Source organism: Danio aesculapii, chromosome 6 (assembly GCF_903798145.1).
Source record: "Danio aesculapii chromosome 6, fDanAes4.1, whole genome shotgun sequence".
Classification (NCBI taxonomy): domain Eukaryota; kingdom Metazoa; phylum Chordata; class Actinopteri; order Cypriniformes; family Danionidae; genus Danio; species Danio aesculapii.
Window position 1 is genome coordinate 20,002,071 of NC_079440.1, and position 26,612 is coordinate 20,028,682.

The following is a 26,612-nucleotide window of genomic DNA, read 5'->3' on the forward strand; positions in this document are numbered from 1 at the left end:
AATTTTCAAAGTACAGCTGATCAAATAATTACAAAACAGAAAAGTGACATTCTAAGTTGAGCTCTCTTTTGTATGTTGTAGTGCTGTATGAATACCAAAGTAATCTAGTTGTGTTTGCTTTGGCTTTTTCGGGGTTTGCCATACTGGGAAATCTCTGTAGACTGATGGCATTCCATGCCATTCATTCTTATAATCTTAAAATATGAGCACAGTCACCTTTTTGTCATCCTTTTAGACATTAAGCTAGAAAATCATTCAAATACTAGCTCTTAGGTGACGTTGGAGAATTAGCAATGGTTTCTGTTGTTCTGACATCAGATGCAGATGTGAATGATAGCAGAAGAAAGAAGTTCCTCGCACAAAAGAATCTTTGAGACTGTGTTTGATTTTCTTTTTTATAGACACAATTATGTCTTCAAACTGTTGTATAAACGCAATATCACACTCATAACAGTGCGATATGACTGTATATTGCCTCAAGCCAATGCAGGCCTCCCACCAGTGCCAATATACAGCCACATTGCACTGTTGTGAGTGTGATATTGCTCATACATTGAACTTATATACAGTTGAACTCTAGATATGACCACACACACCAATTATATTGTAATTCCCTCTTTCATGTTCTCCACCTGTATGTGATAATCTTGTATGTGATAATTTACTACAGCACTGTCAGTATGGCAGTAGTCTTGGCTTTCCCTGTGGTAAACTTGACTGTCCCACTCATATCAGAGCTTGTTTTTTTTAATGTCAGTTTGTGTACAGTCCCTTGGTTATCTATTCGAACATTAGGCCCTGACTGCAGAGTCTCCCCATTCAAAGTCCAGACAGGAGGCTTGATGAGGGCCACCGACACCTCACACTGGAAGAAGGCTGTTTCAGGAGCTCTCACTTCCACATCCTCTATATTCTTCACCACTAGGATAGACTGGGCTGTGAAGTCAAACAAAAGAAAGTCTGAACTATAGTATTTAATATTATGCATATCTATTTTAGTTTTTACAAACTGAATTAAAGTGTTAGTTAACCCAGAAATGAAAATGACTTTGCTGATTACTAGTACTGGCCACTTATAGTCCACTAGTTAATAGTCGACCAGGGCTGCATTTCCAAAAAGCCAGCTAAGGTCCCAAGATCAGTTGTTACAAACATAGTTCCTTAATTTGGCATTACCCAAATCCGTCATTCCAACAAACATTTGCAAACTGCATCGAAAACGTGTATGCTTGCAACTACACGTCTGGAGCTGTAGTTAAAAACATAGTTCCTGGCTGTGTTCTATTCCCAGTTATCCCCCCTATGCCATATTCGTTTAGAACATTCTGACATTTAAACTTGAATTATTAAAAGAGAGCATTAAAGTAGACTTTTCAAAAAAATAATAAATAAATAAACAATATTGTCATTATCATTCATATATTCATTTTCGGCTTAGTCCCTTTATTAATCCAGGGTCGCCACTGTGAAATGAACCACCAACTTATCCAGCACGTTTTTACACCGCAGATGCCCTTCCAGCTGCAACCCATCTCTGGGAAACATCCACACTCACACACTACAGACATTTTAGCCTACCCAATTCACCTGTACCGCATGTCTTTGGACTGTGGGGGAAACAGGAGCACCCGGAGGAAACCCACGCGAACGCAGGGAGAACATGCAAACTACACACAGAAACGCCAACTGACCCAGCCGAGGTTCGAACCAGCGACCTTCTTGCTGTGAGGCGACAGCACTACCTACTGCGCCACTGCGTCGCCCATATCATCATCATCATAAATATTATTAATATTATTAAAGAAGGATTTTTTTTCATTTCGCAATAAAATAATAAATATAAATTTTAATGTCTTAATAAATAGCCTTATTATTTATTTATGTGTATGATTTATATATGAGATGAGAATAATGTTAGCTTTTGTAAGTGATTTCATGTTTTAGAATAGAATATGTAATGTTCTCAATAATATTTGTAAACGAAACATAGGCCCTACAGTATATGTGCCATTCACATCTACTTCAATTAATATCGAAAACGAGTGCATGTTTTTACCAAAACTAATATTGGATTATTTTCTTTTAATGCGTGTGCTTTTATACAATATAATTCGCACAAAGAAATTATGGGGTTCTTCTCTAAAGAAGTTGTTTCCACCACGTTTAAAGCATCACTATGGGCGTTTTACGTTATAATTAATATTATATAAACATATTAATTTGGGAAACGCACCCCAGAACAGGCTTGGTCGACTAGGTTTTTGTTGGTCAGTTAGTTGCAAGAAAAAAATACAAAAAAATTCTATCAGCTTGCATATTTTTGCCCTGCAGATTTGCAAGCTGATTGATTTTATTTAATTGCTTTATTTAATGTAAAGGCTTTTTTGTTTGACAATGTCTAATGTTTGATTTAAAGGCTCATTCTTCAGGCCGACTGCGTTCGCAGTTTTCAACATTTTTTCTCTTCTACCTTTTTGGATTTGCTGTTTATTCATTGTTCAATTTAGTTAATTTTTATATTTGACACAAATATTTAATAGCTAAGGAGTGACTTTCCCTATACGCCAATTCAAAGTTGCACTTGATATATACAGGTGCTGGTCATATAATTCAAATATGTTCAAAAAGTTGATTTATTTCATTAATTCTATTCAAGAAGGGAAACTTGAATAATGTATACATTAATTTCACACAGACAGATATATTTAAAGTGTTTATTTCTTTTAATTTTGATGTCTTTAATGACAACTAATGAAAACCCCAAATTCAGTATCTCAGAAAATTAGAATATTGTGAAAAAGTTCAGTATTAAAGATACCTAAAAACACCTGCAAAGGCCTTTAAATGGTCTCAGTCTAGTTTTGTAGGCTACTTAATCATGGGCAAGACAGGTCATTTGACAGTTGTCCAAAAGGCCATTGACACCTTGCACAAGGAGGGCATGACACAAAATGTCATTGCAAAAAAGGCTGGTTGTTTACAGAGCTGTGTCCAAGCACATTAATAGAGAGGTGAAGGGAAGGAAAAGATGTGATAGAAAAAATGTGTACAAGCTATAGGGATAACCACACCTTGGAGAGAATTGTGAAACAAAACCCATTGAAAAATGTGGGGGAGATTCACAAAGAGTGGCCTGCAGCTGGAGTCAGTGCTTCAAGAACCACTATGCACAGACGTATGCAAAACATGGGTTTCAGCTGTCACATTAATTTTGTCAAGCCACTCTTGAACAACAGACAGCGTACAAAGCATCTCGCCTGGGCTAAAACCTAGACTGCTGCTAAGTGCTCCAAAGATATGTTTTTTGATGAAAGTAAATTTTGCATTTCTTTTGGATATGCTTTCTTTGTATTGGTCTTATATTCTAATTTCAGAGCAAAGAACTCTCACCTTCCACCATCAGCTTGGCTGTGGATGTATGCTCCCCAACCTCAATACTATAAGTTCCTTCATCCTCCAGTGCCACCTGCTGGATGACAAGTTTGTGGTAACAGCCTTCTTGTATTATTTCCATATGTTCTGTGGATTCCAGCTCTTCATTCTCTCTGTACCAGGTGACATCACAATTTGGGGATGATACAGTGCATTCTAGAATAACTCTGTGTTTTTCCAGTGCTGTACGATCTCTCAGGGGACGGACAATGCTTACAGGAAGCTCTGAAAAAAAAGACAGATTGAAAGGATTTTTTGGTTGGCTCAAATAACCATTTAAATCATTCAATTAAAGTAATCCTTTATGCAGTACCTTCAACCTCAAGGCAGGCAACCGACTCCACTTGTTTGGAAACAAACTTGATTTCTCCAGAATCTTCTGCCTTTACATTGCATATAAGCAGGAAATGCTTTGTACCTATTTAATAGTAAACCAAAATGAATTCTTAATTATTGAAAAGCCTGATATTATTATTATACAAATTTTCTATAATATATATATATATTTTTTTTATTATTATTTTTTTTTCCAGTTAATTCCTCACCCTCAGTACGAGTTTTGATGGTGGAAGTGGGACGTATCCTGCTGCCATTTTTGTACCATTCACCAGGCATATCTTCCATGGACAGTTCACACATAAAGACAGCATTCTGGTCTTCCTTAATCCAAAGATCCTCCAAGCCAGTTATGATTTCTAATTCATGTTCTGAAAATAATTTCAAGAAATATTCTGATAAAAAAATTTGTTTCTAATAGATTAAAAAAGTTATTTATGTACAGATGTGGGTTTTTAAAGTTGGAATGTGAAGTTGTAAATGACTTTTAGAACCATACCTTTTTTATTATTATTATTATTAATTGGATAGGAATTTCATTTTGAAAAATGAGCAACAGAGTAAACGTAGATGTAAATGTGACTGTCATAAGTGAATTATATTATAAATGTCTAATTCTAATTTTTGATTAGAGTCAAAAATATAAAAAAAAATATTGACACTAATTAATCATCACATTTGGCATTAACTATAAAATAAGTTGCATCAGTTTAAGTTTAAACTTTAAGTTATCTCAGATAACTTTCCATAGTAATTAACCATTGGTAACATAATTTTCTTTAGATTTATGTTAAGTAAACAGGGTGCAGTGAGCTTTTTCTTTATTTTTAGTATTGAGTTCAGGGCAGGAAATAAAGTAAAGAGGTAAATTCTCTATTTCACAATTAATAAATTCTCAACTAAACTCATTAGTAATACATAATGTGCAAATTCTCAGTTTCCAATAAGCAGAGTAAAGTGTTGAATGATGAAATTTTATAGGCTTACCGTAGACCTCAACTTTGCAGGAAGTGCTGAGGTCATCTATTTCACAAGTATAAAGGCCTGAGTCACTGATGCTGCATTCCAAGATCTGCAAACAGCGCTTGCGTCCCATGGAATAAATCCTTAAAGTCTTACTGGATTTGAGCTCTATCCCATTCTGTCAATCAATCCAAAGAGACAACATCTTAGTTCAAAAAAACTGAAATAATAACTTCATGAAATAAAGATTTTTTTGTTTGTTTTATTATGCAAAAGTACCTTTTGCCATCTGACATCCACATTTGGCCTAGATAACTCACACTCCAAAACAACTGAAGATTCCTCCTCAATTCTGACATCAGACAACTTCTTAAAGATCGCTACTGGTGTTTCTAAAAAATAAAAGTACAATACTTGTAGCCTTTTCAATTATGTGACAAATATGAACACCAGCGGGCACCTTGATGTCAAAACAACATCAAAAATACATGTCAAAAATGCAAATGGGTTTTATGTCAAAACCTTGATGTCCATTTGATATCCACACAATGATGCCCTTTTGACCATAAAAATAATGACATAAAAATTATTATAATATGAGAAAAGTTTTATTAGCCTGAAAGATTCTTTTTGAAATGACACATTTACACTGGATTTACAATGCTCGTAAACTAACTTTATGATTAAAATGACATCTAACATTGGCATGATATGTTTTTTGATGCAATGTTTGATGTCAGTTTGATGTAGAGCCCTGTATTTGAGCCTGAGCCCGTCGCTGCCTGACTTTTTTATGCCCCTAGGGCTGGGTTTCGGGCCAATTTTCACATCATAGCTAGCACACATATCAGGCTTCCGATATGCCACATGAAACTGTGAAAAATGCTAGAGGAAAGGCTAACTTCTAGTCAACTTTTTAAATAGTGACTACTTTAAATGATGAGCCAACTGGTTATGCACAATGCATAATTTGTAAGTCCAGGGGCGCCTGCAGGATTTTATTCCAAGGTACGCACAAATCCAGCACCACCCCGCCCCTTACCCCAATCATCCCTAATTCTTACTTCAATCTCAAGAAACATTGATACTTGCTGTCATAGGCTACATTATTTAAGGGCATTCGTTACGACATAATTCATTTCCTTTTCAATATTAATATTAATTATCTAATAATATTAATATTAGTCAGTTATCTACTAGATAAAATAGAAGAATGAATAACATTTGAGGTGAAGTGCTTCAAAACAAGTCTGCTATATGTTTCAGCGCCAAAACACGAACTGGATTGTCAAATAAAACAATAATCTAGCCTAAATAAAATTAAAGTGAAATATTTACAGTTTCAAAGAAGCCTATTTTAAGCTGTTTTTCCTGTTGCGATTCAATTACAGTTTAATTCATTTAATCAAATCGAATGAGCAGGATAGGCGTTTACAAAGTATTAGCAACAGCACTGAACATGTTCCCACATTACCTCGGCAGAACAAACTTGGTTGGAAAGGTGAGAGAAACCAGGAACTTGTGAGAATGAAGATGTCTGCTTATTTATGCCAGTCTGTCAGATAAAATTTAAAACACCTTGAATGGTAGCGGTTCCATGCGAGGAGGCTGCGCAGCAGCTTGATCAGAATTGTCCAATGAATGAGACACAGGCTGGTCCTGGAGTTTCCCCAGCTCAGGTGCTGATGAGACTGCGGTCTCCACTCCGTGTAGAGAGAGTAGAGAGTTTACTCATTTTAAACCTTGTTTTAAACAATAGCTGTCTGAATTGTAATTTTTAGTGTGAGGAAAAACCTCCAGCAAAACTAAAGAGAATAGATTTTTTTACCCATCTCCCACCATGCAAGTACATGCACGCTTTAAAACACACAAACACACAAGTTTATTTGTTGTTATTCTTTCTCGCTTTGTCAATATATCGTAGTGTATACTCTTTAATAATCAATTTAAATTATGTAATAAATAAATAAAAAAGCGACATTAATTTGTGCCCTCTCATGATTGATACGAGCAGTGCATACAGCCGTATGGCTGCAGGCTCCACTGGGTTAAATTGAGTAAACTCACTGTGGACAACATACTGCTTGGATATCGATGTCACCTAAACTAAATCTTACATTTAAAAAACAAACAAAAAAACTAAATAATTTCTCTGAATTATATTGATGAAAAAAATTATACAAAAATACATCAACTTTCTATTAAATACAAATCTGGTCTATTTTATTGGCTGTAACAGTATAAGCTGTTTGGAGGAAAAAAACAGGCAAAAGTTTTGATGAGCTGTTGGACAAGGGCCGGGCTACAGTCAGGGCATCTCGTGCCAGGGCCGGGCTAGGGCTTAGATTTAAGGCCCATGCAGGGCTTTAATTTGATGTTGTTTTGACATCAATGCAGACAACTGACATTGAATCGATTTACTTTTTTTTTGTTTGTTTTTTTTGGTTTGACATCAAGGTGTCTGCTAAGCCTTCATGTGCATTTTCTTGTTTATAAACCCACCTCTGACTACCAGTCTGGCAGTATTTCTCAGTCCCTCAGCAGAAAAGACAATGCTTCCCGTATCCTCCATTGTGAGGTTGGAGAGTGTGAGGCCATGTACTAGTCCATTGGAACTAACGCGCCAGTTATTATTTGGTTTGATACGCAGACCATCTTTCTGCCACACTCCCTCCACATCAGTGTGAGAAAGTTCCACCTCGAAGGATGCTGTCTCTCTCTCAAATGTCTCAACGTCCATCATTCCTTTGCGTATGGCAATCTTCCTCGCTTTAAATAGTAACAGAGCTTAATTATACCGCAGTAAATTAATAAACGGTTTTATAAAAAAGGAAATGTATTCATTTGTTTTACACAACAGATTGTTACTAATGTTCTTGGTCACTTACGCTCCACATTGAGTTTAACCTGTGTGCGGTCATGGAGGGTCTCGCAGCGGTAGGTGCCTCGATCAGACAGGCTGAGGTTAGTGATGGTCAAGATGCGTTTACAGCCATTCTGAGTGAGTTTATGTTTGGGTCCCGGCTGAATCACAACCCCCTGTCTCATCCACTGTACCTCTCCGGACTCCAGACTCACTTCTGTCTCTAATGTAGCCTCTCCAAACTCCTCAGCCATCACTGCCTCCATTCTCTTTGTAAACAAGACCTGTGCCTCTGCATGCAAATTGGAAATACAAAAAGGTTTTAGTGTGTTGTTGTGCTATGTAGCTAAAAGTCCCTTCCATTATTGCTGTCAAGTCTATCTTGGTCAATGCATTTGTATGTGTGTTCACCCCTCTGTGGGGACTAAAAGTATAGAAATACCAGTAATTTTTGATTACATGTCTTTTTCACCAAGAGGGTCTATACAGATTCTAACAGCAGATACTGATAAGATCAGGGACTGGTTAAGATGTGTTTGGGGGTTTACAATGGGGTCACATGTTGATTGGTCAGTTTGTATGTCTCAGTATTTGGACTTTGGTCACATGGTCAAGAAAGCTACAAAATAGGTGGTAAACTTTACTCTTTCTCTTTTCCTGCTCTTGCTCTGGAGTCTATCTTCTCTGACTCTACTGCTATCAGGCTCTCTTTGGGGCCTACTCTCTGTTTTTTCTCTCTCTCAGATAGCTTTATTTTACATTTAAGCTACCATATTTTACATTTAAGAGTACAATTAATAGTCATTTTTTAATTATTTCATGTTTTATCCTTTTTTACAGTTATATCAGTTGTAACTATAGCAAATTATTGTCATTAAAGGTGCAGTACAGTATGTAAGTTTGACACCCAGTGTTTGAACTAGGTATTGCACTCCTGAATCAAACACATGCAAGCGCAGGTTGCCAGATAGATTGACGTGAATGTGCCTGACTATCAATCCTAAACGCTGATTTAAGGCTTATTTAAATCGTGTTCTAAGTAAAAGCAACATTACACGATAAAAGGAATATTTTCATAATAAAAGGAGGTTTTGTCCTAACCAATATCTGGAATTTATATTTTAGAAATGGCTTCTGAAAGAAAACTTGATGAGATGATCACCTCAGGTACACCTCATGTGCTTTATTCAGTTAATGTGAGTTTGAATGTAATTTTACATGACATTTATTGACATACTACAGAAAGAAGTAGCAGATAGTTTACCTCAGATCTTGAAGATAAAATAAACCATTGAAAATTGAACTTTAGAACTCTGAAATAATGCAAACCAACACATATCAGTGATTCAGCATCTACATTTAATAATGTTAAAACGGTTTAATATGTATTAATTAGATTATAAACCTCACCATTTCATGAGTGAGTGCATATTGTGTGCTTCTGAATGACTGTATTTAAAATTCTGTTGTGTTTCTTCTGGTGCAAACAGCCAAATTACTCATCACTGCAAATCTTGTCATGTACGTAGCGTGTTGTTAAAACATGAGGTTACAATGTAACCTGCTCACCTAATGTTTATGTTCATAATATGTATATTATTATGGTGGCTTGAAAAGCCAGCATATTGTTATCTATCTTAAACTTATTATTATTATGGTGGCTTGAAAAGCCAGCATATTGTTATCTATCTTAAACTTATTATGGTGGCTTGAAAAGCCAGCATATTGTTATCTATCTTAAACTTATTATTCTTCTTCTTCTTCTTCTTCTTCTTCTGAGACTAATTTCTAAGTGTATCTCCTCCTAGGCCTTTCAAGCTACATACTTCAAACTTTCGTCAAACCTTCGAACTGGTCTGACTCGGGTTGCTATATCTTTTCTAACTGATCCGACTTTGGGTTTTCCGAAAAACGACCCAGAAAAATCCCAAAAGTCCCATTGACTTAACATTGGGTCAAACTTTGTGAGCTCATAACTCTGCATCAGACTGTCCTACAGACTTCTAACTGGACTCCTTTAACTCAGTCTAGCCAGCAGCCAATAACTGATGACTTTTTAACTTACTAGCCACTCCCTAGCAACCACTTATAGCACCCTAGCAACTGTCCCATAGACTTCCATTGTAAAAGACTCCCATTTACTTAACATTGGATCAACCTTTGTGAGCTCATAACTCTGCATCAGACTGTCCTACAGACTAGAGTCTGGCCTCATTCAACTCAGTCTAGCCAGCAGCCAATCACTGATTACCTTTAAACTTACTAGCCACTCCCTAGCAACCAATTTCAGCACCCTAGCAACTGTCCCAGAGACTGTGACTAGCTTTTCTAACACATGCTAACAGTTTAAACTTCCTACTGACATGCTAATCTTGCTAGAAAGGTGTTAGCAACACGATAGTGACATGCTAGTCATGCTAGTAACATGCTAATTCATGCTAGAATCATGCTAACAACATGCTAATTCATGCTAGAAACAAGCTGACTCATGCTAGAATCATGCTAGTAACATGCTAGTTACATGCTAATTAATGCTAGAATCATGCTAGTAACATGCTAATTCATGCTAGAATCATGCTAGTAACATGCTAATTCATGCTAGAATCATGCTAATAACATGCTAATTCATGCTAGAATCATGCCAGTAACATGCTAATTCATGCTAGAATCATGCTAGTAACATGCTAATTCATGCTAGAAACATGCTAGTAACATGCTAATTCATGCTAGAATCATGCTAGTAACATGCTAATTCATGCTAGAATCATGCTAATAACATGCTAATTCATGCTGGAAACATGCTAATTCATGCTAGAATCATGCTAGAAACATGCTAGTAACATGCTAATCCATGTTAGAAACATGCTAGTAACATGCTAATTCATGCTAGAATCATGCTAGTAACATGCTAGAATCATGCTAGTAACATGCTAATTCATGCTAGTAACATGCTAACTCATGCTAGAAACATGCTGGTAACATGCTAATTCATGCTAGAATCATGCTAATTCATGCTAGAAACATGCTAGTAACATGCTAATTCATGCTAGAATTATGCTAGTTACATGCTAATTTATGTTAGAATCATGCTAGTTACTTGCTAATTCATGCTAGTAACATGCTAATTCAGACTCGGCTTTTCAAGCCACCATAAAGTTTGTCCTCAAACTTTAATATCTAGTTCTTCTTCTTCTTCTTCTTCTTCTTCTTCTGAGACTAATTTCTAAGTGTATCTCCTCCTAGGCCTTTCAAGCTACATACTTCAAACTTTCGTCAAACCTTCGAACTGGTCTGACTCGGGTTGCTATATCTTTTCTAACTGATCCGACCTTGGGTTTTCCGAAAAACGACCCAGAAAAATCCCAAAAGTCCCATTGACTTAACATTGGGTCAAACTTTGTGAGCTCATAACTCTGCATCAGACTGTCCTACAGACTTCTAACTGGACTCATTTAACTCAGTCTAGCCAGCAGCCAATAACTGATGACTTTTTAACTTACTAGCCACTCCCTAGCAACCACTTACAGCACCCTAGCAACTGTCCCATAGACTTCCATTGTAAAAGACTCCCATTTACTTAACATTGGATCAACCTTTGTGAGCTCATAACTCTGCATCAGACTGTCCTACAGACTAGAGTCTGGCCTCATTCAACTCAGTCTAGCCAGCAGCCAATCACTGATTACCTTTAAACTTACTAGCCACTCCCTAGCAACCAATTTCAGCACCCTAGCAACTGTCCCAGAGACTGTGACTAGCTTTTCTAACACATGCTAACAGTTTAAACTTCCTACTGACATGCTAATCTTGCTAGAAAGGTGCTAGCAACACGATAGTGACATGCTAGTCATGCTAGTAACATGCTAATTCATGCTAGAATCATGCTAACAACATGCTAATTCATGCTAGAAACAAGCTGATTCATGCTAGAATCATGCTAGTTACATGCTAATTAATGCTAGAATCATGCTAGTAACATGCTAATTCATGCTAGAATGATGCTAAAAACATGCTAATTCATGCTAGAATCATGCTAACAACATGCTAATTCATGCTAGAAACATGCTAGTAACATGCTAATTCATACTAGAAACATGCTAGTTACATGCTAATCCATGCTAGAATCATGCTAGTAACATGCTAATTCATGCTAGAATCATGCTAGTAACATGCTAATTCATGCTAGAAACATGCTAGTAACATGCTAATTCATGCTAGAATCATGCTAGTTACATGCTAATCCATGCTAGAATCATGTTAGTAACATGCTAATTCATGCTAGAATCATGCTAGTAACATGCTAATTCATGCTAGAATCATGCTAGTAACATGCTAATTCATGCTAGAATCATGCTAATAACATGCTAATTCATGCTAGAATCATGCTAGTAACATGCTAATTCATGCTAGAAACATGCTAGTAACATGCTAATTCATGCTAGAATCATGCTAGATCATGCTAGAAACATGCTAGTAACATGCTAATTCATGCTAGAATCATGCTAGTAATATGCTAATTCATGCTAGAATCATGCTAGTAACATGCTAATTCATGCTAGAAACATGCTAGTAACATGCTAATTCATGCTAGAATCATGCTAGTTACATGCTAATCCATGCTAGAATCATGCTAGTAACATGCTAATTCATGCTAGAATCATGCTAGTAACATGCTAATTCATGCTAGAATAATGCTAGTAACATGCTAGAATCATGCTAATAACATGCTAATTCATGCTAGAATCATGCTAGTAACATGCTAATTCATGCTAATTCATGCTAGAATCATGCTAGTAACATGCTAATTCATGCTAGAAACATGCTAGTAACATGCTAATTCATGCTAGAATCATGCTAGTAACATGCTAATTCATGCTAGAATCATGCTAATAACATGCTAATTCATGCTAGAAACATGCTAATTCATGCTAGAAGCATGCTAATAACATGCTAAATCATGCTAGAAACATGCTAGTAACATGCTAATTCATGCTAGAAACATGCTAGTAACATGCTAATGCATGCTAGAATCATGCTAGTAACATGCTAATTCATGCTAGAAACATGCTAGTAACATGCTAACTCATGCTAGAAACATGCTAGTAACATGCTAATTCATGCTAGAATCATGCTAATTCATGCTAGAAACATGCTAGTAACATGCTAATTCATGCTAAAAATCATGCTAGTTACATGCTAATTTATGTTAGAATCATGCTAGTTACTTGCTAATTCAGGCTAGTAACATGCTAATTCAGACTCGGCTTTTCAAGCCACCATAAAGTTTGTCCTCAAACTTTAATATCTAGTTCTTCTTCTTCTTCTTCTGAGACTAATTTCTAAGTGTATCTCCTCCTAGGCCTTTCAAGCTACATACTTCAAACTTTCGTCAAACCTTCAAACTGGTCTGACTCGGGTTGCTATATCTTTTCTAACTGATCCGACTTTGGGTTTTCCGAAAAACGACCCAGAAAAATCCCAAAAGTCCCATTGACTTAACATTGGGTCAAACTTTGTGAGCTCATAACTCTGCATCAGACTGTCCTACAGACTTCTAACTGGACTCATTTAACTCAGTCTAGCCAGCAGCCAATAACTGATGACTTTTTAACTTATTAGCCACTCCCTAGCAACCACTTACAGCACCCTAGCAACTGTCCCATAGACTTCCATTGTAAAAGACTCCCATTTACTTAACATTGGATCAACCTTTGTGAGCTCATAACTCTGCATCAGACTGTCCTACAGACTAGAGTCTGGCCTCATTCAACTCAGTCTAGCCAGCAGCCAATAACTGATTACCTTTAAACTTAATAGCCACTCCCTAGCAACCAATTTCAGCACCCTAGCAACTGTCCCAGAGACTGTGACTAGCTATTCTAACACACGCTAACAGTTTTAACATCCTACTGACATGCTAATCTTGCTAGAAAGGTGCTAGCAACACGATAGTGACATGCTAGTCATGCTAGTAACATGCTAATTCATGCTAGAAACATGCTAGTTACATGCTAATTCATGCTAGAATCATGCTAGTAACATGCTAATTCATGCTAGAATCATGCTAGTAACATGCTAATTCATGCTAGAATCATGCTAGTTACATGCTAATCCATGCTAGAATCATGCTAGTAACATGCTAATTCATGCTAGAATCATGCTAGTAACATGCTAATTCATGCTAGAATCATGCTAGTAACATGCTAATTCATGCTAGAATCATGCTAATAACATGCTAATTCATGCTAGAATCATGCTAGTAACATGCTAATTCATGCTAGAATCATGCTAATAACATGCTAATTCATGCTAGAATCATGCTAGTAACATGCTAATTCATGCTAGAAACATGCTAGTTACATGCTAATTCATGCTAGAATCATGCTAGTAACATGCTAATTCATGCTAGAAACATGCTAGTAACATGCTAATTCATGCTAGAATCATGCTAGTTACATGCTAATCCATGCTAGAATCATGCTAGTAACATGCTAATTCATGCTAGAAACATGCTAGTAACATGCTAATTCATGCTAGAATCATGCTAGTTACATGCTAATCCATGCTAGAATCATGCTAGTAACATGCTAATTCATGCTAGAATCATGCTAGTAACATGCTAATTCATGCTAGAATCATGCTAGTAACATGCTAATTCATGCTAGAATCATGCTAATAACATGCTAATTCATGCTAGAATCATGCTAGTAACATGCTAATTCATGCTAGAAACATGCTAGCAACATGCTAATTCATGCTAGAATCATGCTAGTAACATGCTAGAATCATGCTAGTTACATGCTAATCCATGCTAGAATCATGCTAGTAACATGCTAATTCATGCTAGAATCATGCTAATTCATGCTAGAATCATGCTAGTAACGTGCTAATTCATGCTAGAAACATGCTAGTAACATGCTAATTCATGCTAGAATCATGCTAGTAACATGCTAATTCATGCTAGAATCATGCTAATAACATGCTAATTCATGCTAGAAACATGCTAATTCATGCTAGAAGCATGCTAATAACATGCTAAATCATGCTAGAAACATGCTAGTAACATGCTAATTCTTGCTAGAAACATGCTAGTAACATGCTAATTCATGCTAGTAACATGCTAATTCAGACTCGGCTTTTCAAGCCACCATAAAGTTTGTCCTCAAACTTTAATATCTAGTTTGCTAATTAATAACCACTTCATGTGGAACTCTGTATATGTGTCTCATTTTGAATTCTGTTACTGTCCACCGGAGGTCACATTTTGGTCATGGACGCATGCTTTGAGAGCCTTTTTGACTGAATGAATGAAATACGTTGTTTTTCGACAAGGCAACCCAGGGTGCTGAAATATAATAGGCTAAACTGTCATTAAGCGGGTTAAAGGGACTAAAACAAAGAAAGCGTTCCGGCACGTAACAGACATTTTCAAAGCAGAATAACTGACTTTAGCAAGAATGTTCACTTAGCATGTTTCTTGAATATCTGCAAACATATTATGGTATTTTATGCTTTAGAAGAGTCAAAAACATACATTCAGCACCTTTAAATCATTTCATTTTCAAGTATTCTGTGATTTAATTTTGATTTATCATTAACATTGAATTGCTCCATATTGCAAAACAATACAATCACATAATAGCAACGCTCTCCCACATTTTTAGCTATTATAACTGCCCTTATTTCCATTTTTGGTATAAGATTGCAAAATGGTTTGATTAAAAATGTACAGTTTTCACCATCATACTTTTTAGTAATTTGGCAGAATTACAGTTCGAAGTGCTATAGTTAAAACCAATTCTTACAAAAACTAAAGCTAAGATTAAAACTATTTGTTAAAAAAATATTTTTAACTGAAATGAAATGACAAAAAAATCCCAATAAATGAAAAAATAAAACTAAAAATATTTGTTAATATAAATAGTTTTATAATATAATCTAGTTTTATAATATAATATAAAATGGAATCACCATTTCTTTTTTTTTGGCATGATTAAGGACAGATTGTAAGCTCTTCAAACTATCTACTTTTGTGTACAATGATGTCCTGTACTTACCCTGGACCTTAAGGCTAGCTTTAGAAATGAGACCCTCAGCTTCAGCAGTGATTCGAGAGGAGTCCAGCAGCTGGACCTTGTGGATAATCAGAGTGTGGCAGAGGCTGTTTTGTTCAATCTGGAATCGATCGCTGGGTTTGATGGGCTCTCCATCCATGAGCCAGACCAACTGAACATCATCAGGAGAGACTACACACTTAAACGTAGCATCTTCGCCCTCCATAACTGTAGTATTGTGAAGCTCTGTAAGAAATTCCACCACACGAGGTACTGCAAAAAATAAATTAAAAGGTGAGTTGACTGATTATGCTTATTATTTAATACCTTCAAAACAAATACCTTGTTTCACACTTACATTCCACCTTTAGTCTGGCGCTGGTGCTGTCATCTTTGGACTCACAAGCATATTCTCCGGCATCTTCTTTGGTGATACGATGGATTGTGAGACTTCTCTCTGTCTCATTAGCACGGATAGAAAAGCGACGGCTTGGAATGATTTCCACTCCATCTTTCTTCCACTGGACATCTGCTTTGGCCTTGCATAGCTCACAGCATAGGGTGATCATACCATCTTTATGTGCCACTGTGTCTATAAGTGGCTTCACAAATTTAATACGCATATCTGTAACACAAACAGGCTTCAACGTTTTTATATGCTGTGTGTTGCAATAGATCCGTGACTTTTCGTTTAAAATTGAGTTCATGTCACAAGCAAAAATTAGATTTAAGCAAGGCTATTTTAGTAATTGAAAACTAAACCTACAACAATTAGTCAAAAACATTTTGTTAAGTGAAATAAAATACAAAAAAAAAAAAAACTAAACGAAACTAACAACAGTAATTGAAAAACTAAAAGAAAATAATCTGCAACATAAAATAATTAATACACACTCATTCTGTGGCTGAAAATCTGGCCTGTTGTTGTATAGATTAAACGTTAACAGTAAACTGTCATAACCCCAGGCTGCAATGTCCATGTAGGACACTGCAGGCCACTGCATCTGGACTTTTGTGTGTTTTGGACTGTAATTCCCATGATTCTTTGTTTTCTTATCTTGTATTGGTTTCCTCCATGTGTCTTTATCTCATTTGGTTTTGTCAGGTTAAGCCTCTTTGTTTTGTCTGTCTTTTGCTTCTGGATTATGTTACTTTTGTCTTGTTGTGAGTCGTGATTTGGTTACTTTGTTCCTTGTCTATGTATGTATCTATGAGTTTTGCATTGTTTTTCATTGTGACTATGCATTTTCCAATATTGCGTGCCTGCACTGCTAGTATATGTTCAATAATTCTGCGCTTGCATCCTTCACCACTGTGACTTGTTCAAATTTGTGTGATAAACAGTAGATAAACAGCTAACAGTTGGTACGCGAAACACATCAGTCAAACATCAGTTCCCACATGCCATCATTAGATGTATATTAATGCTAAAATAAATATTTGTCCACTGATCTGTGCTTCAAATGAAATTTCTGTATTATTCAAATAACATTTTTGTTATCAAAATTTTGGTATTTAGCAAATTTCCTGTTCAATTATAGTGTTGTGAGGCAGCACCGAGCTGTGCCTCACATCAGATTGCGCAATCCCTAATCAAACTGGGTTGAGCACGTGCCTTTTTTTTTTACTTAGTGTATGCTACCAATGTAATGCTTTATACATTTTTTTATAAATTGTAGACATTTTTATTATACTGTATGTCCTCACTTTCAATATAATAGGTAACGTATTCCACATATGTTTATCACTTATTTAGTGTTAGGATCCGACATAAAGCCGCATTGAAAAGACATATGGTGAGGCAGGCAGTAGTTCTGCCTCAATGAAGCAGGCATTTGTGAGCTCATGTTTATTCTTGTTCAGTGGTTGCTCTTCTTCTATGTAGTCAAGTAAAGTTTTCAATAGGAGTGCCTTATTTAATGTTTTGCTCTGGCTGACTGCAAAAATGACACATGTATTAAAGGGAGAGGCGTATGGACATCATTTACTGTACAAGTAAAAGTAGGACCAGTGTAGGAATCCAGTGTGTGTGTGTGTGTGTGTGTGTTTGTGTGTGTGTGTGTGTGTGTGTGTGTGAGAGAGAGAGAGAGAGCGAGAGAGTGCATCAGCCATGGTGCTGTGGCACTTGTTATAGTTGTCTGTAGCATCTAGCTTCATGCTTTTTGGGAGGCATACTGAACTGCTATACATGTTACACTCTTCCTTGGCCCAATATGTATCTGCTATGTGTATATAGAGAATGCTGATATGAGATATGAAGCACAATCAGTGGCAAATATATCGGGTGCATATTTTTGTAAATCTGTAAATGCCTCACCACCCACAAACCTCACCGCACGTCATTGGTATACAATATGATCTTCAATGAAAAGTTTATATATATATAGACAAACACACAGTTTTATGCAAAAGTTTGGCCACCCCTCTGTGGCTGCATAATAATGTCTTTCTTTATAAGAGAAGATAGCAATAATATGCCATTCAATTTCTTGAGAAAGTTAGATCATGCCATGTTTTTCAGACCGAAATCTGTAGTATAGCAGTAATGAGATGTGTGACATTTAAATTTAAATTGAAGTATAGGCTGTGCAAAAGTTTGGGCACCCTCTCTTTTGTGTGAATTTCAAAACCTGTAATCACTTAATGCTGATTGATTACAACACAAAACTCAGTGACTCAGTGAACCTTAACAATCCTAACACAGGAACAACCAATCATGAACAAGGATATTTAAGATAGCTGATTGCTAGTTGTGCTTCTCCTTATTGTGAACCAGAAAGTAGCAACATGGGAGCCTCAAAAGAACTTTAAAATAACCTAAAAGCTAAGATAATTCACCAACATGAATTAGGATACAAAAAACTATCACAAAGGTTTAAAGTCTTCACAGTCAGAAATATAATAAAAAAGGAATGCCACAGGAACAGTTCTTGTTAAGAAAAGATGTGGTAGACAAAGAAAAATTAAATACAAAGGCAAAGATTGGTTAGAATGGTCACAGACAAACCACAGACCACTTTCAAAGAGCTCCAGGAACATCTTGCTGCTAATAATGTCATTGTACACCGTTCCACAGTCCAGCGCACTTTTCACAGAGAACAGCTCAATGGAAGGTGATGCAGAAAAAATTTTTCGACATTCTGCCAATAAGTAAAGCTGTTTGAAGTATGCAAAGGCTCATCTGGAAAAGCCTGAATCATTTTGGAAAAATATAGTGTGGACAGATGCCACAACCATAGGCACTTTGCATGGTGGAAAAAGAACACAGCATTCCAGGAAAAGAACCTACTCCCTACTGTAAAATATGGTGGAGGGTCCATCATGCTGTGGGGATGTGTGGCAAGCACAGGTACTGGAAACCTTGTCAGAGTTGAAGATCGCATGGATTCCACCCAGTGTCTGCAGATTCTTAAGAACAATTTTCACGAATCAGTCAAGAGGCTGAAGTTATGGCAGGGTTGGATGTCTCACCAGGACAATGACCCAAAGCACAGTTTCAGATCTACCAAGGAATTCATGGTCAGACACAAAACAATGTCCTAGAATTGCCATCCCAGGCCCTAGACTTACATTATTGACAATCTATGGACTGATTTGAAAAGGGCAGTTCACGCTTGGCACCCATCAAGCCTGACTGTACTGATACATTTTTGCAAGGAAGAATGGTTCAAAATGCCTTCAGCAAGATTTCAGGGACTTATCATTGGCTATAAGAAGCATCTACAGGCTGTTATTTAGGCAAAAAGGGGCTCTACAAAATATTGGTGTCATTATTCTGTTGGGGTGCCCAAATTTTTGCACCTGTTTTTTTTTTGTTATGACTTAAATTGCATTGTTGATTAAATAAATGTTGGGTCAGAACTGAAATGCTGCTTTTTCCCAGGGTTTTTTCAAGAGTTCACACTTAGCTGATGATTCATCAAAAGCTTGTTTGGCATGCTGTCCTGGGAGAGAGCCCCGAGCTCAAGGGATCCTCGAGCCCGGGGCTTCCTCCCGTTTGCAGAGCGAGAGGGGAGCCTGAGCTCGGTGGATCTCAGAACTCCCCGTCTGCAGTAGCTAAGGGAACACGTGAGGAAAAAAAGGGGGCTAGACAAATGCTTGATTGTTATGCAAACCGGAGAATCCGGGGAAAACCCACGCGGACACGGGGAGAACATACGAACTCCCCACAGAAACACCCACCCACCTGGCAGGACCAGGGCTGGCAGTGTTCTTGCTGTGGGGCTAACAGTGCTAACCACTGGGCCTCCGTGCTGCCCGATCTATAGTGAAGGAGGAGAATGGGGAGGAAGGGGGGTTTCTTCCAAACGAAGATAAAGTGGACTGAAAACTGTGGTTATTTATAGTAGCTTATGGCTCATATGATTGGATGATACTGATTAGCTTAATACGTGACCGGCTGTGATAAATCATAAGCACGTGATCCTCTCGAAATTAGTTTATGAATAAACCCCACAAAATATATCCACATGAAATTGTACATTTAAAAGACCAGCAAGCTATGGCTTGCAATTGTGAAAATGATCAGGGGTGCTATCTATATATATATATATATATATATATATATATATATATATATATATATATATATATATATATATATATATATATATATATATATATATATATATAATTATTATTGTAATTATTAATACAATTTTTACCAAGAAGGTTTGCACAAGAGTTAATGTAAACTGTGCAAACACTAAACCTTGCTCTGGTTGACACTGGATGTGTTTTGTTAACTCTGGTAAACAAAAATTACTAATGCTAAATATATGAAAATTAAATAAAAATGTGTTCTCAAAATAAAACTAAACAATTACTACCGTTAATAAAATAACCAAAACTAAACGGAAATGCACAGCAAATTTAAAAATAGCCTTAAATTCAAAACTACTTTAAAAATGCAAAACTATAACAACTTTAGTTTCCAGTGACCAACCTTTGACAAGTAGACTGAAGTGCATCTCATCTGAGTTTGCATCACATGTGTACTCTCCACTGTCTAGCTTCTTTAATGGGTCGATGGTGAAAGTGCGGGTCAGACCCAGGCTAGCTGTGTGGAATCGTTCTCCGCTGATTTGAGTCCAGTCTTTAAGCCACCGCACTTGGGCATTGGGTCTGGAAACCATAGCAGTAAAGGTGACAGGTTCTGCTTCATAACCAGTGACCAAGTTCACCTCTTGTTTGTTGAGGAACTCAACAGGGGGCTCTGGAGATGCAACACAAATGGTACATAATCTTATTTTTTTTTTTTTATAAATGTGCCAATGACAAGAGGAATGTACACAATGAAATAAATCTATATTAGGTTTATATATATTTATATAGGTTTATATATATTATCTACAGTAGTCAATTTGAAGCATATCTAAATTTCCCTATGACAAGAATGGGGGTTTTTTAATAAATTTAGGACAACTTTGATGAATGGTTTTGAATGGTTTCCACTTCAAAGTTGACTACTTTTTATTTATAAACTTATATGTACATTTAGTTTAACTTAAAGGAAAAAAAACTCAATTGAAAATATATTGTTAAAAAAAGAAATATAATTTAAACTATTATTAAAAACTTAAAATTAGGACATTAATATAATTAGAAACATACAGAAGGGTCATTGTATGTATAACAAACATATTTTAAATAAATGAATAATATATTTAACAGAAATGAGTGGCATATCGTCAAGCCAAATAGCATTGTATTCAAATCACATTAAAGATTTTTATTAGCAACTTAAAATTGTATGAAGCAAAGAAAATACAATACCTTGAACTTTAACAACAGTTAGCATCTTGTCATCTACAGCATCACACATGTATTTCCCAGAGTCAGAAATGAGGACGTTAGATATAGTAAGTTTCCGGAGTGTTCCTTGGCTTTCAATATGTGTGCGCTCATCGGGGATCAATAGTTTTTCATTAAATAGCCACTTCACCGGTGCATTGGCTCGGGAAACCTCACAGGCTAAGATGAGATCATCTCCTGTCACCATCTCCTGGTAGTCAGGATCACCAGAATTGCCAATGATCTTCACTGATGGCTCTGGAGGACAGACAGTTCATCAAAAGTCTGTCGTTATGGTTTTGTTTGCTTTATGAGCGGCTTCGGTTTAAAGATTAAACTTTTTTGTTTACCTTGTACTGTGACATGAAATGAAAATGTATCATTTTTAGCATCAAGCATATATTCTCCAGAGTCCTGCAGCTCCGCACAGAGAATGACCAGGGATCGAAATGTTCCTTCCTCCTCCAAACAGAAGCGCTCATTCTCTTCAATTGGACTGCCATTTTTATACCAGGTGACCATACCATTTGCTGAAGACAGCTCACACTCCAATACAACATCATCATACAACATAACCTTGTGCTCATTCTTGATCTGAGATTTATTCAGGATTGTTACTGGTGCTTCTGTGAGAGAAAAAAGTAAAAGTGTATTCACTTTTATAATTAACATTTGTAATTATGATTATAGTAGCTTTTTAAACTCATACAGTACCAGTAATTTTGACTTTAAAATCCATTGTGTCATCAATGGCATTGCAGGTATATATCCCAGAATCGTTTAGAGTTGGGCAATGGATGGTTATCTTGCGTGTGAGGCCATTCTCCGTAATTGTAATGTTACTGCTCTCTTCTACTTTCATGCCATCTTTCATCCAGCACACTTCTGCATTTTCACGGGAAACCTCAAGCTCTAAAATAACAGGGTCACCTGCAAAACTCTCAGAAATGCTGCCTGACTGCTTGGAGGAAGAAAGTTTCACAGGAGGCTCTGTGGGAAAAAAAGGTGTCATCAACAAAAACTCATAAAAATGTTGATATCTGAAGTGAAATATTTTATACTTTCTATATACACTACACTGAAAAAACGATGTCTGCAAAACTGTTGCAAACAATTTATTCGTGTTGAATTTAAACAAACAAATTAAAGTTAAGAAAATTCAACTTAATTTGTTTGTTTAAATTCAACCCAAATAAATTGTTTACAACCACTTAACGTGAAAAATTTAAGTAAATCCAAGGACTCATCTTTGAATAATTTTTTTCAGTGTATAATATATTAAATATTTCCACACTATTATGTCTTTCGTTTCTTTTTCATTCTTTTAAAACATGTTTTAACACATTTTAATTTGTTTTCATCTGTTTTAATCATTTTTAATTCTTTAAATCATTTTATTTTCTTGTTTTTTTATACTTGTTTATGTACAGTAAAGCACTTTGAATTACCATTGTGTATGAAATGTGTGCTATATAAATAAACATTATTTGCCTTATATATTGATTATGTTGTTTTTTTTTTTTCTGCAGAAGACCACATAGATTTAAAGATCCTACCAGCATTTATTATATATACAGATTTCAGTAGCATCTATTTGTGTCTTTTTATGCTTGGATTGTTTTGGGTTTTTACTTAAATCTGGATCAGTTTCATATCAATATTCATTCATTCATTTTTCTTCAGCTTAGTCCCTTATTTATCAGGGGTAGCCACAACAGAGTGAACCACCAACCATTTCAGCATCTGTTTTACACAGCAGCTGCCCTTCCAGCCCCAACCCAGCACTAGGAAATTTGTGTTAATATCTACTATATTTACCAGGATAAATTACACTGTTATTAAACATAACACATTTTTCTGAACTTTATTTTTTAGTTTATTTGTGTGCTTGGATCTACTTTAGAAATAAATTTACCAAGAAAAAACATGCCATGTTTATGTTCAATACTAAATTTATATACAGTTGAAGTCAGAATTATTAGCCCCCCTTTGATTTTTTTCTGTCTTTTTTAAATATTTCCCAAATTATGTTTAACAGAGCAAGGAATTTTTCACAGTATGTATAATAATATTTTTTTCTTCAGGAGAAAGTCTTATTTGTTTTATTTCGGCTAGAATAAAAGCAGTTTTTAATTTGTAATTTTTTTTCAAAATTATTAACCCTTTTAAGCTATATATTTTTTCGATAGTCTACAGCAGTGTTTCTCAACCCTGTTCCTGGAGGCACACCAACAGTACATATTTTGGATGTCTCCCTTTTCTGACCAATTAACTTCAGGTGTTGGAGTCTCTTCTGATGTTATGATAAGTTGATTCAGGTGTGTTTGATTAGGGAGAGGTTGAAAATGTGTACTGTTGGTGTGCCTTCAGGAACAGGGTTGAGAAACACTGGTCTACAGGACAAACCATCATCATACAATAACTTGCCTAATTACCCTAACCTGTCTAGTTAACCTAATTAACCCAGTTAAGCCTTTAAATGTTACTTTAAGCTGTATGAAAGTGTCTTGAAATATTTCTAGTAAAATATTATTTACTGTCATCATGGCAAAGATAAAATAAATCCGTTATTATAAATGAGTTATTAAAACTATTATGTTTAGAAATGTGTTATGAAATGTGAAATTATGTTAAAAATCTTCTCTCTGTTAAACAGAAATTGGGGAAAAAATAAACAGGAGGGCTAATAATTCTGACTTCAACTGTATATATGTATGTATGTATATATATATATATATATATATATATATATATATATATATATATATATATATATATATATATATATATATATATATATATATATATATGTGTGTGTGTGTGTGGTCATGTCAGTGGCCTATGAACATTTCCTGCTTGTTATCAAACTATTTCATAACTGTAATAAGAGGCAATTCAATCATAACTTAATGTTAAACAGCTATCATAACAATATTTATCGGTGTGTGGCTCTTTTTGGATTCTCGGAAGCTGTAGTAATTAAAACGTAAAACAGGAAATACGCTGGGACCATTATTTTTTGATTACATCCCTTAAAATGGTCTATATACTATCTACTACACCATAGTACAGGTAACTGAATTGCACATTATCATCAGGTTAAGGGTTTTCAGTACTAATTTTATATTAGCACATATGCACAATAAACATATTCCACAGCTATATTAAATTAAAATAGGTGGATCTAATGGTATCTAAAGGTAGATAAAAGACAATTACCTTCTATTTTTACCCAAAATGTGACAGTGTCATCTGCTGTCTCACAAACATATTCTGCAGAATCGTCTATGGTTGTACAGGGAATCACCAGCCTGCGGTAAATCCCGTCATCTTCTAGTTTCAGGTTATCATTCTCATCTACCTCCATGCCATCACAAAACCAGCAGACTTCTGCATCTGCTTTGGAGATCTCACAGTTTAGGACCAGCTTCTCAGAGCTCATTATGCACACCTCTACCTCTGACTCAGTGGGGGATACAAAGCGAACTGGAGCCTCTGGGTTTAAGAAAGATATCAGAGCATAACAGATGGGTAAACATTAAAATAAATAATACTAAAATAAATTTAACATATTTTTGGTTTAAATTATAATTGTATAATAATCCTTATATAATTACTTACTATAATCTTTATAGCATTTAGTCATTTTCTTTTTGGCTTAGTTTCTTTATTAATCTAGGGTTGTCACAGTGGAATGAGCTGCCAATTTATCCAGCATATGTTTTACACAGCTGATGCCTTTCCAGCCGCAACCCAGTACTGGGAAACAGCCATACACTCTCACATTCACAGATATACACTACGGCCATTTTAGCTTATTCAATTCACCTATAGCGCATGTCTTTGGACTGTGGGGGAAACCGGAGCACACAGAGGAAACCCATGCGAACACGGTATAGCATTCATTATTTAGTAAATCAGAATTACTATAATCATTATCATTCAATAAATGGCTTATTTATTAACAAATATTCATGATTGAATCACTTCATTTGTATTAGAAATGAAGAATAAAACAGATGGAAAAAATGACAATAGAAAAATGCTTGAAACTTTTTTTTGTCACATACCTGTAATAAGGAGCTGAAAGAAAATCGAGTCACCTCCTGCATCACATACATACTCTCCAGAGTCCCGCTTGGAAGCACAGAGAATGATCACCTTCCTGTATGGTCCTTCAGCACTGAGGCGGATATTGTCAGTCTCTTGGAGCTTTAGGCCATCTTTAAACCACTGAACCTCTCCATTAGATCGAGAGAGCTCACAGTTTAGGACTATCTCCTCAGAGACATAGCGCTCCATATGGATGTCATCTTTTGGGTCCACAATTGTAACTGGAGGTTCTAGACGAAAGTCAGTCAACAATCAGACACTCAAAAATCAACAATTATTAGATCGGTTTTGTTTTATTTCAATATGTAATGATATATGTGATGTAACTTCACATGGGCCATGATTATAAAAATCTGTATTTAAATGTATGTATTATGATTCTATTACAAAACTCTTCACCCTACAAAAAACTCCACATTCATTCACTTATTTATTTCATAACTTTTACTTTAAAACAAAATTGAGAGATTTATATTGATACATTAAAAGTTTGTTCATCAAAACCTTTAGGACTTCAAAATGTTTGCAAAGCAATTGTCAAGCAAGCATATCCTTAAGCTCCCATGGCCAAAGATGAATGATGTAAACATTAATTTACAGGATTTATTTATTTACATGATTTCAGAACATCTTGTAAATAAACTTTCAATGTAGGAACTGTGTTTGGAATCAGTAAATGATGCTGGTTTAAATTTTGGCCTTTAAAAAGCACAACTCATTTTATCTTCTTCTTACCTTTAATGTTGACAGAAAATGACATAGTTTGGTCGCCTGCTTGGCAAGTATACATTCCAGCATCTACCAGTTCTGCTGAACGTATTATAAGTCTTCTCATGCTGCCTTCAGACTGAATGGTGATGTTTTCTGACTGAAGAACTGCAACTCCATCTTTAAACCAGCACGATGGGGCTTCTGGTTGAGAGATTTCACAAGTCAGGACCACAGGATCCAGCTCCATAGCGCTTTTCTGCCTCTCTTCTGCTTTTATTTCTTTAAATAACACAGGAGGTGCTGACGGAATAAAAGAAGAGTATATTACCACAAAATACATGCATTCC

The 26,612-nt window shown here is 35.8% G+C and overlaps 1 protein-coding gene across 1 annotated transcript in view; it reads right to left on the reverse strand.

Moving 5' to 3' along the window:
- Positions 1–381: 381 nt before the first annotated feature.
- The window catches only part of obsl1a (obscurin like cytoskeletal adaptor 1a), a 40,266-nt gene continuing 14,035 nt past the window's right edge, over positions 382–26,612 (reverse strand). The window contains exons 8-24 of the mRNA XM_056459746.1: positions 26,290–26,565; positions 25,512–25,784; positions 24,661–24,936; positions 22,156–22,431; positions 21,792–22,067; positions 21,424–21,699; positions 20,594–20,863; positions 16,007–16,273; positions 15,652–15,921; positions 7,620–7,886; positions 7,234–7,500; positions 5,011–5,123; positions 4,756–4,909; positions 3,978–4,139; positions 3,746–3,850; positions 3,391–3,657; positions 382–936 (exon numbers count right to left, since the gene is read on the reverse strand). Coding sequence (XP_056315721.1) covers positions 665–936; positions 3,391–3,657; positions 3,746–3,850; positions 3,978–4,139; positions 4,756–4,909; positions 5,011–5,123; positions 7,234–7,500; positions 7,620–7,886; positions 15,652–15,921; positions 16,007–16,273; positions 20,594–20,863; positions 21,424–21,699; positions 21,792–22,067; positions 22,156–22,431; positions 24,661–24,936; positions 25,512–25,784; positions 26,290–26,565 — 4,067 coding nt within the window. The 3' untranslated portion in view covers positions 382–664. The remainder of the gene's footprint in view (positions 937–3,390; positions 3,658–3,745; positions 3,851–3,977; positions 4,140–4,755; positions 4,910–5,010; positions 5,124–7,233; positions 7,501–7,619; positions 7,887–15,651; positions 15,922–16,006; positions 16,274–20,593; positions 20,864–21,423; positions 21,700–21,791; positions 22,068–22,155; positions 22,432–24,660; positions 24,937–25,511; positions 25,785–26,289; positions 26,566–26,612) is intronic.